Source organism: Bison bison, unplaced genomic scaffold, assembly GCF_000754665.1.
Source record: "Bison bison bison isolate TAMUID 2011002044 unplaced genomic scaffold, Bison_UMD1.0 scf7180017864489, whole genome shotgun sequence".
NCBI lineage: Eukaryota > Metazoa > Chordata > Mammalia > Artiodactyla > Bovidae > Bison > Bison bison.
This window is the reverse complement of record NW_011495048.1, coordinates 2,385,297-2,402,448: the sequence shown is the minus strand read 5'-3', so window position 1 is coordinate 2,402,448 and position 17,152 is coordinate 2,385,297. Positions and strand designations below refer to the sequence as shown.

The 17,152-nt window shown below is 38.2% G+C and overlaps 1 protein-coding gene across 3 annotated transcripts in view; it reads left to right on the top strand.

Annotated features, from left to right (window-relative positions):
* The window catches only part of CTNNA2 (catenin (cadherin-associated protein), alpha 2), a 1,195,405-nt gene that overhangs the window by 911,373 nt on the left and 266,880 nt on the right, over window positions 1–17,152 (top strand). For all 3 annotated transcript variants that reach the window (XM_010863262.1, XM_010863261.1, XM_010863260.1), the window contains exon 8: window positions 10,866–11,018. In XM_010863262.1, coding sequence (XP_010861564.1) covers window positions 10,866–11,018 — 153 coding nt within the window. The remainder of the gene's footprint in view (window positions 1–10,865; window positions 11,019–17,152) is intronic.

Below are 17,152 nucleotides of genomic sequence, written 5' to 3'. Positions count from 1 at the left end.
CTTATCATCCATGTGAATGTGGACAAGTAACATTCATTTGCCTCAGTTTCCTCACCTATAAAATGGAGAAAATGTACCCAGCTCTATTCAGAGAAATAAATATTATTGAAAGCATTTAGAACAGTGCCTGACACAAAATAGCATTAAATAAAGTCTGTTAATATAAAATACTAGTTTCCCCCAGTTCTTTCCTGCTCTCCTTTTTGCCACTTTTCTCCGTGCCCTGTCACTGCAACTCTGCCTTCTGCATACACACTCCATTCCGCCAGCCTCTCCTATACTTCCTTATATTGCCTCCAGCACTAATGGGCTCCATGTTCTGCTCACAGTTTTACCATCACCAAGGAAAGCTGCTGGACTGAGACCACCTGGAGATCCATGATGATCCAGCACAGCCTGGCATCCTAAGGCAATATTTCACTCTCTCTCCCCATGGAAGCAATTGCCCCTGCCTATTGTGGAGGGAGATGGGTATTTTAGTACAGTCATGTGTACTGGGGCAAAACAGGGAGCCAGCAGAAGGAGCCAAACACCTACTGCTGTTCTTCAGGGTGATCCCTGACCAAGCCTTCCCTGTCCTAGTCCCCATGACTTGTCAGTACAATTTTGAGCTAAATGCTCAAGTTCTCAGTTGCTCAGTCATGTCCAACACTGCAACCCCATGGATTGCAAGCTGCCAAGATCCTCTTTCCATGGGATTTTTCAGGCAAGAATACTGGAGCAGGTTGCCATTTCCTCCTCCAGGGAATCTTCCCAACCCAGGGATCAAACCCGCATCTCTTGTGTCTCCTGCATTACAGGCAGATTCTTTACCATTGAGCCATCAGGGAAGCCCCCTATTTTGAACTAGAGTTTGTTAAATCTATCAGTTCAGTTCAGTCGCTCAGTCATGTCCGACTCTTTGCCACCCCATGAACCGCAGCACACCTGGCCTCCCTGTCCATCACCAACCCCTGGAGTCCACCCAAACCCATGTCCATTGAGTCAGTGATGCCATCCAACCATCTCTTCCTCTGCTATCCCCTCCTCCTCCCACCCTCAATCTTTCCCAGCCTCAGGGTCTTTTCAAATGAGTCAGCCCTTCGCATCAGGTAGCCAAAGTATCGGAGTTTCAGCTTCAGCATCAGTCCTTCCAATGAACACCCAAGACTGATCTCCTTTAGGATGGACTGGTTAGATCTCCTTGCAGTCCAAGGGACTCTCAAGAGTCTTCTCCAACACCATAGTTCAAAAGCATCAAGTCTTCGGTGCTCAGCTTTCTTTATAGTCTAACTGTCACATCCATACATGAACACTGGAAAAACCATAGCCTTGACTAGACCGACCTTTGTTGACAAAGTAATGTCTCTGCTTTTTAATGTGCTGTCTAGGTTGGTTATAACTTTCCTTCCAAGGAGTAAGTGTCTTTTAATTTCATGGCTGCAGTCACCATCTGCAGTGATTTTGGAGCCCAGAAAAATAAAGTCAGGCACTGTTTCCACTGTTGTCCCATTTGCCATGAAGTGATGGGACCAGATGCCATGATCTTAGTTTTCTGAATGTTGAGCTTTAAGCCAACTTTTTCACTTACCTCTTTCACCTTCATCAAGAGACAGTTTAGTTCTTCTTCACTTTCTGCCATAAGGGTGGTATCATCTGCATATATGAGGTTCTTGATATTTCTCCCAGCAATCTTCATTCCAGCTTGTGTTTCGTCCAGCCCAGTGTTTCTCATGATGTACTCTGCATATAAGTTAAATAAACAGGGTGACAATATACAGCCTTGACATACTCCGTTTCCTATTTGGAACCAGTCTGTTGTTCCATGTCCAGTTGTAACTGTTACTTCCTGACCTGCATACAGGTTAAATCTATACAAGTAAATAATTGCAGCTGTGTTATTTTTAAACATAGCCCAGGATTTATATAGCCCAGGTCCACGTAGAGAAGACTACTGTTAAACCAATGCTTTTGGCCAAAGAACTGAATTGAAATAATGTCAATCCATCAATTGATTGATCAGAAATTTATTTTGATGGTGTTTTCCTGAAAATATGGTTTAGTGACCACAAAAACTTATTCTAGTTAAATGTGTATATTATCAGTTATCTATTGTCACAGTAGTACAGTATAACATTTAAGCAGCATGCAATAATAGCATTTGCTTATCTCTAGTCTGGAGTGGTCACCTTGGTCAAGTCCTCTCACGTGTATGGGTTTGCTTGCTCTTGACTGACCCAAGACAGTCTTGATGGAGATGACTGAGGGGACCTAGTTCTATTCCATGTGTTTGTCTCCTTCCTCCTGGAACAAGCATTCTAGCCTGGGCATATCCTTCTCATGAAATTGGCAGAGAACCAAACCAAGCAAGTCCACTTGACCAAGCAAGCCCACCCCTGCATGCACCATAATGGCCAATATCCATTGACCTTAAGCATGCCACATGGCCCAGCCCAGAGCCAGAGAAGGCAGACAATACAGAGTTACATGGCAATGGGTTTGAGAGGCAGTGGAGAATGGAGTCATTCATATAACAATTCTACTGCAATTATCTACTCAGTGCTTCTTACTTCATCAGCAAGATATTTATCAGCTTTTATCTTGACTGCATAAGTACTCTTAGAGAAAAAAATCTAGAGGGCAAGGACTGTTTATCTGGCTAAACTAAACCATCACATGTTTGCTATTTGGAGCCATGCTTTGGTGTTTCTAACAATGACAGTTGTGCTTTGAATTGATCCAGTAGGGCCTGAATTGGGAAGAGGGGTATATGGAGAGAAGCATGAAGCCTGATGAACTCTTCTTTTTTTCTTTTTTAAAGAAATAATTGGTTTTCCTAAAGAAAGAAGCTAGCACACTAATTAAAATGATTTTGCTTCATAGAAGATAGTCAGTGCCATCCGGATAATGAATAGAATGACCAAAGGATTTTGTGTGTTTCTCATTAAAAAAGAAAAACAAAATAAAGTAGAAACAGTGATTATTCTCTAAGTGCTCTTACACAAGCTTCATAAATACGTCTCTACTCCCCCCATATCTGTCCCCACCCCCAGCCCAAACTCTGAGCAGTGCTGTCATTACCGTTGGACTGTGCATTGGTGGCACCTTAGCTTATTAAAGTGGCTTTGGGTAGATTACTGCACTGACTGATTACCTTAATTGACCTTCAGACTGGCTAAAATTTGCCTGACTTAATGAGGTTCAATTTTTGTCAAGCCCCGAGGCTAGATGGCTCCCGGCCCAGACACTTTGTTGCTTTGATTTTTCATGTTTAATAACAATTACACCCCAAAGCTTAAGGAAATATGGTAAAATATGTCAGTGATTGTGAAGAGCCCAGAGCAGCTGTATCCTAGGGAAGACTTAAGGTTCAAAGTTTTGAACCCATTTAAAAATCACCCTCTTACATCATTGTAGTGAAGAAATTAATACTATTATTCTTAACAAGATTTTCCTAAACATCTGTCTAAATGGCAAGACATCTTAAAACAGCCAGCCATTTGTTAAATATTATCAGGGCAGCCTAGATTTGGGTGTTAATATTTATTTCTGAAAATCGAGATGGCCCTGGATTGCTCTGATGCACAGAAACCATTCCACCTAAAGGTTGATGTGCAAAAACTCTTTAATTAAACGTAAGGTTCAACAAAGAAAGAAAGCTTTCCTTCTGCAGGAGAAATAGGATTTATTGACAGTAGTGACCTGGAACACTGACCTGAGAAGGGTTATGAAAGAGTATTTGAGCCCAGGATAAAAGAATGCCAGGATTGATTAGTTGTGTCTGGTGTAGGCATAGAAAGGAAATGAGGGAGCATGTTTGCCATTCCTGTCCCACCCAGTTCATAGTTTCTGATCTTGTTTCTTATAAACAGCCCTTCACCTTTAATTTTTTTTCTATAAATGTTTTTATTGTTTCAACCTTCCACCCATGCTTGAGTACTTGAATCATTGCTTTATCAGACCTATTCTTTATTGGCCATTTTTTTGGTTTTGATTAAGCCTCTGAGTTCCTTTCCTATCTTGGGGGAATTCCTCATTATATGAATTTTGATATAGGAAGCTAAAATGGCAAGAACACTTGATTTTACAAAACATTCCTCAAAAAACCTTCCTCCTTCATCCTTGCAACTAAATGTTGACACATGAACCACAGTTAGGGTCTGTATTTTGCCTGGATAAAAATCAGGTGCATTTGCCTAAGACTTTGAATCAGAAGCTAATGACAGAAAAACACAGTGTTAACATTCTGAGTTCTTTTCCTTCTTTCAACTAATAGGAGAGCTTTTCTGCTTAAATCTTCCAGAATTAGTCTCTAATGCTTGCAACTAAGAACCTAACTGATATAACAGGTCTTCTAAGGCAGAGCTCCTCAAACTGTATTGTGCATAGGAATCACTTAGACTTTTTATTAAAGTGCACATTCTGATTGAAATGGAGGTCTGGAATGTGGCCAGGGCTTGCTTTTCTAACAAATTCCCAGGAAATGGCAGTGATAGATGATACTGGCCTGTGGTCCATCTTTTAAGTAAAAAGGATCAAGGGAAGAAAAGGGAACCTGAAAGAAGATAGAATTGACAAGGGGAAAAAAAAAAAATCCATTTCAATGTGTTTTAGTTAAGTTATAGCAGACCAACTGTTATAACTAATAAACTTCAAAATGGGCAACAGGTCCAGTAAGATAGAATTGCATTCTTAATCATGTAACAATACTGGACTAATATTGTTACCCTGGCTGAGGTTACCCTGGCAGCATTCCTCCATGCACTAAGGTGTGGGTTGATTGGGGGGAGGGGGGATTGTCCACCATCTTAAACTCATGGCTTCCCAGGTCATCCTGGTGTCACGTCTGTATTTTATCCAGATAAAAATGGAAAAGCATATGAGAAATATTTCATTTTTTGAAATTTTGAAATATAAAGCATGGGTATAGGAATCCACACATAATAAGTATTATGCAAACACTCTTGTAACCACTACCTAGGTCAAGAAATGGAACTTTGCCAGCCTCCCTAGAAGCCCTCTTATGTAATCCAAAAGTAATCATTATTCTGACTTTAGAGTGCTCACTTCCTTGTGTGTTTTTGTGGTTTTATCATCCTGATGTGCATCTTCAGATGACATCATTTGGTTTTGCCCATATTTTGGGATTTATCTTTTAGTCTATTAATCTATTGCATCCACTTCATTCCCTTTCTTTTGCTTATACTCCATCTGTTGGAGAACACGGATGGTTAGTATTGTAAGTTTTTGCATTTTGCTGAATACACATGTGTGGTGCCATATGTCCTGTATGTTGTTCTGTCTTTTGTACTTTCTGCAAATCACCAAGGGGATCCAGAGCCTCCACCATATTCAGGTTTGATCCCTTTGACATCACTATGGTTGGGATTGTGCTATTTCATCAGAAGGCACATAGTACATGATTCTTTCTCTCTTTTTAAAATTGAAGTATAGTTGATAAACAATATTATATAATTTACAGATGTACAATATAGTGATTCACAATTCTTAAACAGCTGTATTTTTTAGTGATTTTTTCAAACACTGTTGTTCATTATCTAGAATGAAGACATTTTAATTCATTATTGGTTGGAAAATGGTGATATTCTATCATTTTGTTTTCAATTTATTAAGTGGACTAAATTTAGAGTCAGGTATTTCTTTTATTACAAAGAATTTCAGTTCACATAGGAAAGGCAAGACATATTCTTGATTTTCCCAAGATAAGTGAAATTGGTTCCTTGTTGTCCTTTTAAGGTGACCAATTCATCATTATTATTTTTTAGTCCTTATACACTAATTTAAAGTTATTTTATGGGTTTCAGGCCACTGGAATTTTTATTGTTTGAGAGGTTTAAATTGTCTAAATTGTCTAGTAGTCTCTAATGGGCTTCCTAAGTAGCACAGTTGGTAAAGAATCTGCCTGCCAATGCAGGAGACACAAGAGATGCAGGCTCCATCCCTGAATAGATCCCCTGGAGTAGGAAATGACAACCCATTCCAATGTTCTTGCCTGGGAAATTCCATGGACAGAGGAGCCTGGTGGGCTACAGTCCATGGGGTCACAGAGCTAGACACTACTGAGCACACACAGACACAGAGATCTTTAATAACCCTTTGCTATTGGACTGTAAAGAAAGCTGAGTGCTGAAGAATTGATGCTTCTGCACTGAGATGTTGGAGAGGATTCTTGACAGTCCCTTGGACTGCAGGAGATCTAAGCAGTCAATCCTAAAGGAAATCAGTCCTGAATATTCATTGGAAGGACTGATGATGAAGCTGAAGCTCCAATACTTTGGCCATCTGATGTAAAGAACTGACTCATTGGAAAAGACCCTGATGCTGCAAAAGATTGAACGCAGGAGGAGAAGGGGACAACAGAGGATGAGATGGTTGGATGGCATTGCCGACTCAATGGACATGAGTTTGAGCAAGCTCCGGGAGTTGATGATGGACAGGGAAGCCTGGCATGCTTCAGTCCATGGAGTTGCAAAGAGTTGAACACGACTGAGTGACTGAACTGACTTGACTGATCTGGTATAATAAAATGTGGGCTTCCTAGGTGGCGCTAAAGAATTCACCTGCCAATGCAGGTTAGGTGTAAGAGATTTGAGTTCAATCCCTAGGCCAGAAAGATCCCCTGGCAGGAGGGCAGTGGGAAGGAGGGCACAGCAACCCACTCCAGTATTCTTGCATGAAGAATCCTATGGACAGAAGGGACCTGACCTGCTGTAATCCGTAGAATCTCACAGAATCAGACACAACTGAAGTGACTTAGCACGTATGCATAATAAGATATTTCAGGCTTATTTATATATTTCTAGCCTCAAAGAACTTGGAATCAACCATTTCCCCAAGAAGCTTTAGTTTGTTTTATGGTAAAATTGTATTTCAAAAATGTTCATTATTACTGGACTGGCCACTGTTGGACAGAACTGGAAACTATATGTGTGTGTGTTTACTTAAAAATCTCATTTGTTCATAATGGTATTTCTACTTCAGGTCTAGAATGATAGGGTTTTTCCGTAATCTCTCTTTTAAAAAAAAGTCTCTTTTATATTACATTGTCTTTCTTCCACACTAACACTTCTGGTTAGCAAGGACACAGGAGATGAGAAATGAAATTTCGTAACTGTTTGCTTTGTGTGCATGCTCACTCAGTCATGTCTGACCCCTTGCGACCCTATGGCCTGTAGCCCACCAGGCTTCTCTGTCCGTGAAATTATCCCACCAGGTCTATTGGAGTGGGTTGCCATTTCCTCCTCCAGGGGATCTTCCTGACACAGGGATCGAACCCTCATCTCCTGTGGCTCCAGCACTGGCAGGCAGATTCTTTACCACTGAGCCTACCTTTAAACACAGTAGTGTTAGAATAACAATATTCATGCTACCATTATAATTAAAATCACATAAAATAGTTAAGATCTTTTTTACAAAAGATCCTATTCCCTTTTTCTTTTCATGTTTACATCTTCATTGTCAGAGCTTAAATCCATCTTATATTATACTCTCTCCCATTTGACTATGCTGTTCTTAGTTTTATAAATAAGAATATACTGAATGTTCACTGCCAGTACTTATGTTATGCTTTTTGAGTTATTAGTTGATGTTTTTCTAGTTCTTTTGCCAGGTAAAGTTCATCCTTTAACAGTTTCTCTGTCTCATAAAAATGATATTTTCTGAGTTCTTGCATGTTGATCAAATTTTGTCTGTGGTTTAAATCCTTGAAAGTCAGTTCTGCTGGTTATAAAATTCTTAGCTCACATTTTATTTCCTTGAGGGTCTTAAATGTAATATTTTATTTTCTTCTGGCATAAAACTTTGCTGTTGAAAAGTCTAGCGATCATCTATAAATAATTTCCTTTCCTTTCTTTGCCTAAATACATAAGGATTTACCCCTTTTTTCTTTAGAATCCAATTTTCTTGGTTGATAGTATAGGTTTCCTTTCTCAAGTGCATGAAATGCTTTTTTAGAAAATTGTTTATATATTATGTGTATAATATATATTTCTATATCAAATATATGTCTATATATATGTATATAGAATATAATTTCTATATTTTAATAATTATATTAAATAAATAATTATATAAGTAATTATATTTATATAATAGCACTTTAAAATTATATATATCTTCAGGAAAATATTCATGAATTACTGTACTTCATTTTCTTTCCATTTTCTTGCTTTGATTTTCCTCTTTAGGGACCTCTGGTAGCCATATATTGAAATTTCTTTGCTTATCTTCAGTATTTGTTACCTTTTCTCAAATTTTTAAAATCTCTTTTAAAAAATTTTATTTTGCATTTAAAATTTTTTCCTTCTTTTCTCTATTTCTTTTGAGGCATTTGCTACTGTGTTTATTCATTCTTATTTAGTCTTTTTCAAATGATTTTTCTTTTACTTATAATTCTTTTCTAAGTTTCATGACTTCATCCTTGAATTTCTTCTTCTTCTAATTTATGTTCTTTCATATCTTGCATCATTTTTAGTGCATTTTAATGTGTTTGAAATAGTAGATTACAGTTTTAATTTGTTTTACAGGCATATCTTTCTGGGATGCTTTCAGTTTGTATAGAGATGACATGTTTTTCTTATAATAGTTTTATGTGAATTTTGACCTTGCTAATTTCAAGTTGCTCATACTTAATGAGAACTCAATCTTCCTGAAGGCTTGGAAAAAGTCTAGAAGAGCAGATAATTCTTCTAGCTTCACAGAGCTCTCACTTCTCTTATTTTATGTAATACTTTAAAATACAGTAGGTTAGACACAAAATGACAAATATTGTATGATTTCACTTGTATGAATGGTCTAGCATAGACAAATTCATAGAGACATAAAGTAGATTTATTAGGGCTGGGAGAAGTGGACCACAGAAAATTCTTGCCTAATGTTTATAGAGTCTCTGGGGTGATGGAAATATTTTGGAAGTGTATGTTGGTGATGGCTTTACAACATTGTGAATGTAATTAATGCCACTGAATTATACACTTAAAGTGAAAAACTTTTATGTTATATATATTTTGCAAAAATAAAATTTTCCTAAGATATAAAAATCAAACAGTGTCTTGATTGGTGAGATAGCTTAGTTCTGACCATTGCCCCCACTTTATCTAGATCTTCTCTTTCTTTTATCTCTGTTGTCCCCAGCCAGTTCAACTTTGATTACATTTAATAGCTTCTCCTTCATGAGGGTTTCTGTCCTGGAGGAGAGCCAAGCCAGGTCAGCTTCAAGCGTCCTCTGCACTGTCCCCTTCAGACTTTATTAGAGGGCTCTGCTCTTTGCCACCTTATGAGGGCAGGCAGGTTATTTAACTTTTCCAAGTCTCATTTTCTTCATCTGAAAAACTGGTGGTATAAGAATAGTCCCTATCTTATAGTATTGTCATGGGGATTAAGTGATACAACATAAAAAAATCTTGGTTGATCTAAGTTGTCTGGCACATCACATATGCCCAGAATGTATGAGCTCACCAATAAAAGTATTATTCCCAAGCAGAAATATAACGCACCTTGCTAATGAGTAACTAATTAATGTTAATTTTCCACAAATCTGTTATGTTTTATATGGTAAAATGTCCAACTCAATCCAGAGTTAAACTAAACTACACATACACACAGGGATACCCTTTGGTAATTAGTGCAAAAAGGAACTGAGATTTGTACATTTCCCTTCTTCTGATCAATGATAAATGTGTATGTATCATACTATCAAAAGATTTGCCTGAATACCCCTGAATAGGAATATTTGCTTGGAAAATATACACACTGTTTATCATCTTCTCTTCTGTTTATTTGTATTTGGGGTGTTTTCTCCTTGCACACATTCTGATAATTATGAACAAAGCAGCACTAAGGTAATTGTTCAGTACAGTTCCGTTTCATTTTAATGTGGCTGTCCTACTTCCCATTGAAACAATGTGGGAATGAAGTGTAATTATGCATTATTAGAAATTTGGATATGTTTATTCTAAATTCGGAGAAGGCAATGGCACGCCACTCCAGTACTCTTGCCTGGAAAATCCCATGGACGGAGGAGCCTGGTAGGCTGCAGTCTATGGGGTCGCAAAGAGTCGCACATGACTGAGCAACTTCACTTTCACTTTTCACTTTCATGCATTGGAGAAGGAAATGGCAACCCACTCCAGTGTTTTGCCTGGAGAATCCCAGGGGCGGGGGAGCCTGTTGGGCTGCCGTCTATGGGGTTGCACAGAGTCGGACATGACTGAAGTGACTTAGCAGCAGCAGCATTCTAAATTACCTTGAAGAATAATTGTCAGTACTTCTTTCTGGAGCATACCAACTATGTCATCATAGCACCTGGCAGATACATTTTTTAAATTGTTGGGTGTTTCATGTTTCTCGCTCCATCAAATACAAACAATGGATGTAGAAAGGACTGGAGACAGTAGAGAGATAAGATTTTCGGGTCACTTCAAGGCCTAGTTCATCATCTAAAGTTCTCCCCACCTGTTGATTGATGCTTACATTTCTTCTTTTTCTAAAAAGCCTGAGTTCTTAAGCTGAATCAGGACTCAAAACCTGAAGGGAGACACTTGGCCAATGAAGGATGTGAGCAGAACTTTGATAAGGACAGTCTATAATGTATTGAGCTACAAGTCATGTGTGTAACTTCTAAGTTGACATATAATACAGATAATTCAGAATCATTCTTGGTCATAGCTCTTTGCCTTCCTTTGATATGATAAGCACCAGGAAGATTAAAAAGAGAGTTGCAACATTATGTCTGTGAACCATGAGAACTGGGGCTTTAGAAAAACTATTCCTAGGAAGTGATTTAATTCATATGACTTAAAGAGTAATGCAGTCAAATAGTTCCTCTGTCCCTTAATTCTATTTTTTTTTTTTTTTTTCTACTGTAGCTTCGGAAAGCAGTGATGGATCACATATCAGATTCTTTCTTGGAAACCAACGTTCCTTTGCTAGTTCTCATTGAGGCTGCAAAAAGTGGGAATGAGAAGGAAGTGAAGGAATATGCCCAAGTTTTCCGTGAGCACGCCAACAAGCTGGTAGAGGTAAGTCAAGAGAGGCTCGAGACTAGAATTTGTATCAGTATGTTTAATCTCTATAAATGGCTCCTGGAATTTCAACAAACCAGGCTCCTGTGATTTTCCTGGATCTTTCTTTTATCTTCTGGTGACTCCATCCTTTGTAAAGGACACAGGTTTTCAGTAATCTCTCCTCTCTCTATTACACAATTCTAAACAGATTCTGAAATGTATCTGCTAATTTTCCTCAACAGTAAGCAGAGGCAGAAACAGGAGCAATAGAAGGGACAGTCCAAGTGCTGAAGACCAGCTTTGATTTGAAGAAGTAGAATTAAAACTTCCAAATGGAGATTTAGACGCAGTTCCCTTTTCTTTCCCATTTCTACTCACCCACCTAAACCTGAATTAGCTGGCCACATTATGAACATTGTAAAAATTAGTCTCCCCTCCCTAAAAGAGATGTTTGGACTCTTGGTAAAGACTCTTGGGACAGTAGTAGGAGTGTAAGTTCAGGTCCTAGGTATATTCTCTGTGTTAGAGACATCTGTAGGAGTTGCTTTATAAATGCAAAATTGTACTGTTTGACTAAAACCCTTGAACTTCCTACTGTAGCCCCAGTGTCTTGAGGTGACATTAGACTAAAGAAGCTGAAAATAGAGTCATGCTTATAATATTATGACAATCTTTCTGGCTCTGTCCCCAAATATGGGGCAAATACCCCATCACCCCTCACATTCCACCTACAGATTCCAAGATTTGGCTTCAATTCCAAGTTAGCCATTGCAGAACCCAAAGTCTTTCCAAGGTTCGCCTTGGAAGTTCTGCCACTTTCAACTTTAAAGAAAGAACAGCTGAAGAAGGAGTGGGATTGGAGTAACAAGGGGAGGAAGAAGAGGAAAGGAAGAATGTGAAATGAGTGCTACAAAAGTTAAAAATATTAATATGCAATAAACAATAATATTAGCATACAGATGCATCATCCCAATATATATAATTCTAGTATTTACATGATAGTTGCAGAATTTATAGAGAACATTAATTAATGATGTGTTGTAGCTATTATCAATAAAGACAGGGACATGAGTTTAAAGTCCTATGATAAACATCTCCTACTTTCAATTCTGCCAGTGTCTTTCTGTAATTCTGTGTACAGCCTCATTTGCGGATCATGTTTGAAGTTCAAATTTGATGTCCTGGGTAAATATGAGGCCAGGGCTAAATAGCTCCCTATTCTTTTTTCCTATCTTATTGGCCCTGGACACAGCCATCATTTCCCCTCATCCCATCTGTATATTTCACTGTAGGGGAATCTAGTCACTCTGGGTGACTCTTGATTCACAACTTGTGCCAGCAGCAGAAGATCCAGGTCATTCAGACGCCACATTTCAGACTGTTGCTAACTTGCTCCCCTTAGTTATTCCTTTCCTTCTACCTGCGTGGTCCCTGCAGCCAGCAGCATTTTGGAATGTCCTGATGCCTGGGAGGTGCCAGGACAAGGGTGTACACTGGCCTCTGTTTGATTAGACATGAGCTGGACTTGAAAACATTTCTGCATCTTCTGTGCTTCAAACAAGTGCATCACTGCTAATGCACACATGTCAGAAAACTTGACCACTGGGCTAAGAGTCACACTTTTTCCAATTTGAAAGTGTCTATATGGACCTGGGTACTTTTCTGGGCCTTAGTTTCTGTCTGTAATATAAAAAATTTGGTTGTTATATTGATTTTCATATCTATTACCTTGTTAAATTCACTTCCTAATGCCAAGTTTTGACTGTATCCTGTAGGATTTCCTATGTATATAATCATGTTATCTGCAAATTATGAGTTATATTTCTTGTTTTCCAATCCCGTGTTTTCTTTTTTCCTTGTATTATTGCACTAGCCAAACCTTCAACTTAGAAGTATGGTAATAGATATTTTTGTTACCTTTAGATCTCAATGAGGAAATTTTAGTATTTTACCATGTATTATATCATTAGCTCTAGATTTCTTGTGGATATTTTTATTAGATTATTTGTCTTCTGTTACTCCATTTTTAAGATTTTTAAAATTTATGAATATATATAGAATTATGTCATATTTCTGAGACTATTGCATAATTTTTGTCTTCTTTATTCTCCTTCAGAGGTATCAAAAATATGCTTTCCCTCAGAAAATAAGTTAGAAATTATATTTTCTTTCTGTTTTCTGGAAGTGAATGTGTGAGAATGGCATTATATATTTTTTTAATATTTGGAGAAATTCACTGATATAACAATCTGAGCCTGGGTATTTATTTGAGGAAGAGTTAAAAAATTGCAGATTAAATTTTTAAAGCATAAGACTGTTTAAATTTTCAGCTTCTTTTGGGTCAGCTTTGGTAAGTTGTAGTCTAGGAATTTGTTATTTTCATTTAATTTTCTAAATTTTTGACATAAAATTGCTCATGTCTTCTACCATTTTTAAAAAATGTATTAGAATCTGCAGTACTCTTTCTTTTTTTTTTTTTTCCCATTCATCCCTCATGTGCCTAATTGTGTCTTCTTTCTTTTTCAATGATTAGTTTTGTAAGAGGTTGACCAATTCAATAATCTTTTCTAAAACATAGCTTTCAGTTTTGTAGAATTTTTAAGTTTTATTTAAGACTTATCTTTGTATTTCTTATCTTTGTATTTCTCTTATACAAGAATGCTCTTATCTTTGTATTTCTTTTTTCTGCTCTCTTCTGTTATAACTTACTGGGTTTTTTTTTCTAACTTTTTGAAATGAATAATCCTATCATTGATTTTTATCCTTTTTTATTTTAGTAATATACATGTTTGAGACTATAAATTTCTTCCTAAACTATACATGTGTCTGGTTATTTTCTGCTGACCTAATTTTTAGCTCACTCATCCTGTCTCCATCTGTGTCCAATATGCTTGATACTGATCTATTGAGTTCCATTTTTATTTAAGAATTTCTAGTTAATTCTTTTTTTTTTCTTTTTAATGATTCCGGTTTCTGATATTATTCATTATCAGGTCATCTCCTTTAAAAGATATTAATTAGAATTATTTTAAAAATCCAAGTCATAAAACTCCAGTATTTGAATCAATTTTGTTTATGTTTTGTGGTTGCCCTATAGAGTGGTTCAAGCCAGTCCACAGTGGCTTCAACAGAGACAAGTGCTTTTTGTTTTTATCAGGCTTTGGGGTCTGGAGTCAAGATCTCCATGTAGGGGCTGGAGTTTAAATGTTTCTTGAGACTTCCCTTTGGCATAGGAAAAAAGGTGGGCCTTCCTATCGGTTTGCCCAGTTTGTAGCCGGAGGGAAAGGGGGAAGAGTGAGGCTTAAACACTGTCAGCAGCCAAACATTCAAAATGGATTTAAGACTCTTAATTATAATTAATCTCTGGTATTTGCCTGATGACTAGAATATGCCATGTTTCATTTAATTGAATTTGTACTTGTTTAAGTAAATGGTCATGTAGCTCTATGAGGCTTTCAAAATGGAGACTTTAGTTACATGTATGAAACTCCAGTACTTTGGCCACCTCATGCGAAGAGTTGACTCATTGGAAAAGTCTCTGATGCTGGGAGGGATTGGGGGCAGGGGAGAAGGGGACGACAGAGGATGAGATGGCTGGATGGCATCACCGACTCGATGGACTTGAGTTTGCGTGAACTCCGGGAGATGGTGATGGACAGGGAGGCCTGGCGTGCTGCGATTCATGGGGTCACAAAGAGTTGGACACGACTAAGCGACTGAACTGAACTGAACTGAATGGTGACTGTTTGCTATTTGATTTTATCTTGATGATTCTTTATTTCTTTCTCGTATGCTGGTTAATTTTTGATTGAATGGTAGACATTCTCATGAATAAATATAAAGAGTCAGTGTCTTAGTCTATCCAGGCTGCTATAACAAAGTACTACACATTCAGTGGCCTGTAAACAACAGAAATTTATTTCACACAGTTCTCGAGGCTGGGAAGTCCAAGACCAAATTTCCTGAAAAGGTGTGTTCTGTGAAGGCCCTCGTCCTTGTTCATAGCTTCTCACTGTGTTCTCACATGCTGGAAGGGGAGATGGATGACTGTGGGGTTCCTTTTCATAAAAACAGTAATCCCATTTATAAAGACTTCACTTTCATAATGTATGAAACTCTCAAAACCTCACCTCCTAACCATCACATGCAGCATTAGGATTTGAAAGTATGAATCTTGGGAGGACACAAACATTCAGACCATAGCAATGTGGATGATTTTTCTCTCCAAAGAGAATTCATCCTGTCCTCTGACACGCAGCAGAGAGGCAAACTACCTCAGTCTAATCAAAGACTTGAGACTTCTCTGATTTGAGGCTAGTTTATGATTACCTAAGGTATAGTCTACCTTTCTATCCTAGTCCTATGGAATGGTCATCCCAGATGCCAAAAGAGAATCAAATGTAGTACCTAGTATCCCACCTCATCTATGAAGCATTTACTCCAGTTTTTGTTTTCTCATCATCATGATACGTGTAAACTTTGATTTGTTTTTGTATGCTTCAAGGGACTACTTGGCTCTTGTTATTTGTAACTTAATAGACAAAAATGGTGGGAGAAAGCATTTTCAAAAGAAAAAAAAAAAAAAAAAAAAAGCTTATTTTTGAATGTCCCTTTGTTATGGCACCTTAGTTCCAAGCCTTTGCTTCCTTGGCCATCCTGTCCAGTTTTTGCCTCCCCAACCCTAGGAGGTTGCTGAAAACTCTTAAAGAATCATTTTCCTCTCAGCAGCAGCCCTTCTATTTGTATCCCAGTTTCTCTCTCCATAGTAAGATTTTCAAATCCCTGGGAGGAAAAGTGAAATGCAGAAAGCTGGGCCCCCTTCAATGAGCATCTCTTTTGAGCTAGTCTAAGTTTTGACTCCTTTGGCTGATGTCTCATGCTTTGAAGCAAATTCTTTTATTTCTGCATTTCTAGTTGTTCTCATCAGGAAAGTGAGATGAGTCTCTTACAAGATTCTTTTTCATGACTGGAAGTGGAAATTCCTGAGAGAACTGGTTGGGATACATTTGTGAGATGATTTTTGTTGTTAATACTTTTAGTCAGAGATTTTTTTATTCAATGGAATGTGCCGTGCTTAGTCCCTCAGTCATGTCCAACTCTTTGTGACTCCAGGGACTGTAGTCCACCAGGCTCCTCTGTCCATGGGGATTCTCCAGGCAAGAATACTGGAGTGGGTTCTAACACCCTCGTCTATTCAGTACTGAAATGGGTTGCCATTTCCTTCTCCAAGGGATCTTCCTGAATCAGGAATCGAACCTGCATCTCCTATATCTCCTTCACTGGCAGGTATATTCTTTACCAATGGTGTCATCTGGGAAGCCCCATTAATGTAAATCACATAGGAATTATATATTAGGGAATTTTGAAGAAAGAATGAATAATCAATCTCTGACTATCAGTTCAGTTCAGTTCAGTCACTCAGTCATGTCTGACTCTTTGCAACCCCATGGGGGACAACAGCACACCAGCTTCCCTGTCCATCACCAACTCCCAGAGCTTGCTAAAACTCATGTCCACTGAGTCAGTGATGCCATCCAACCATCTCATCCTCTGTCGTCCCCTTCTCCTCCCACCTTCAATCTTGCCCAGCATCAGGGTCTTTTGAAATGAGCCAGCTCTTCGCATCAGGTGGCCAAAGTATTGGAGTTTCAGCTTCTGCATCAGTCCTTCCAATGAACACTCAGGACTAACCTGTAGGATGGACTGGTTGGAACTCCTTGCAGTCCAATGGACTGTCAAGAGTCTGCTCCAACACCACAATTCAAAAGCATCAGTTCTTTGGTGCTCAGCTTTCTTTATGGCCCAACTCTCACAACCGTACGTGACTACTGGAAAAACCACAGCTTTGACTAGATGTACCTTTGTTGGCAGAGTAATGTCTCTGCTTTTTAACATGCTGTCTAGGTTTGTCATAGTTTTTCTTCTAAGGAGCAAGTGTCTTTTAATTTCATGGCTGCAATTACTACCTGCAGTGATTTTGGAGCTCAAGAAAATAAAGTCTGTCACTGTTTTCATTGTTTCCCCATCTGTTTTCCATTAAGTGATGGGACTGGATGCCATGATCATAGTTTTTTGAATATTGAGCTTTAAGCCAACTTTTTCACTCTCCTTTTTCACTTTCATCAAGAGGCTTTTTAGTTCCTCTTCAC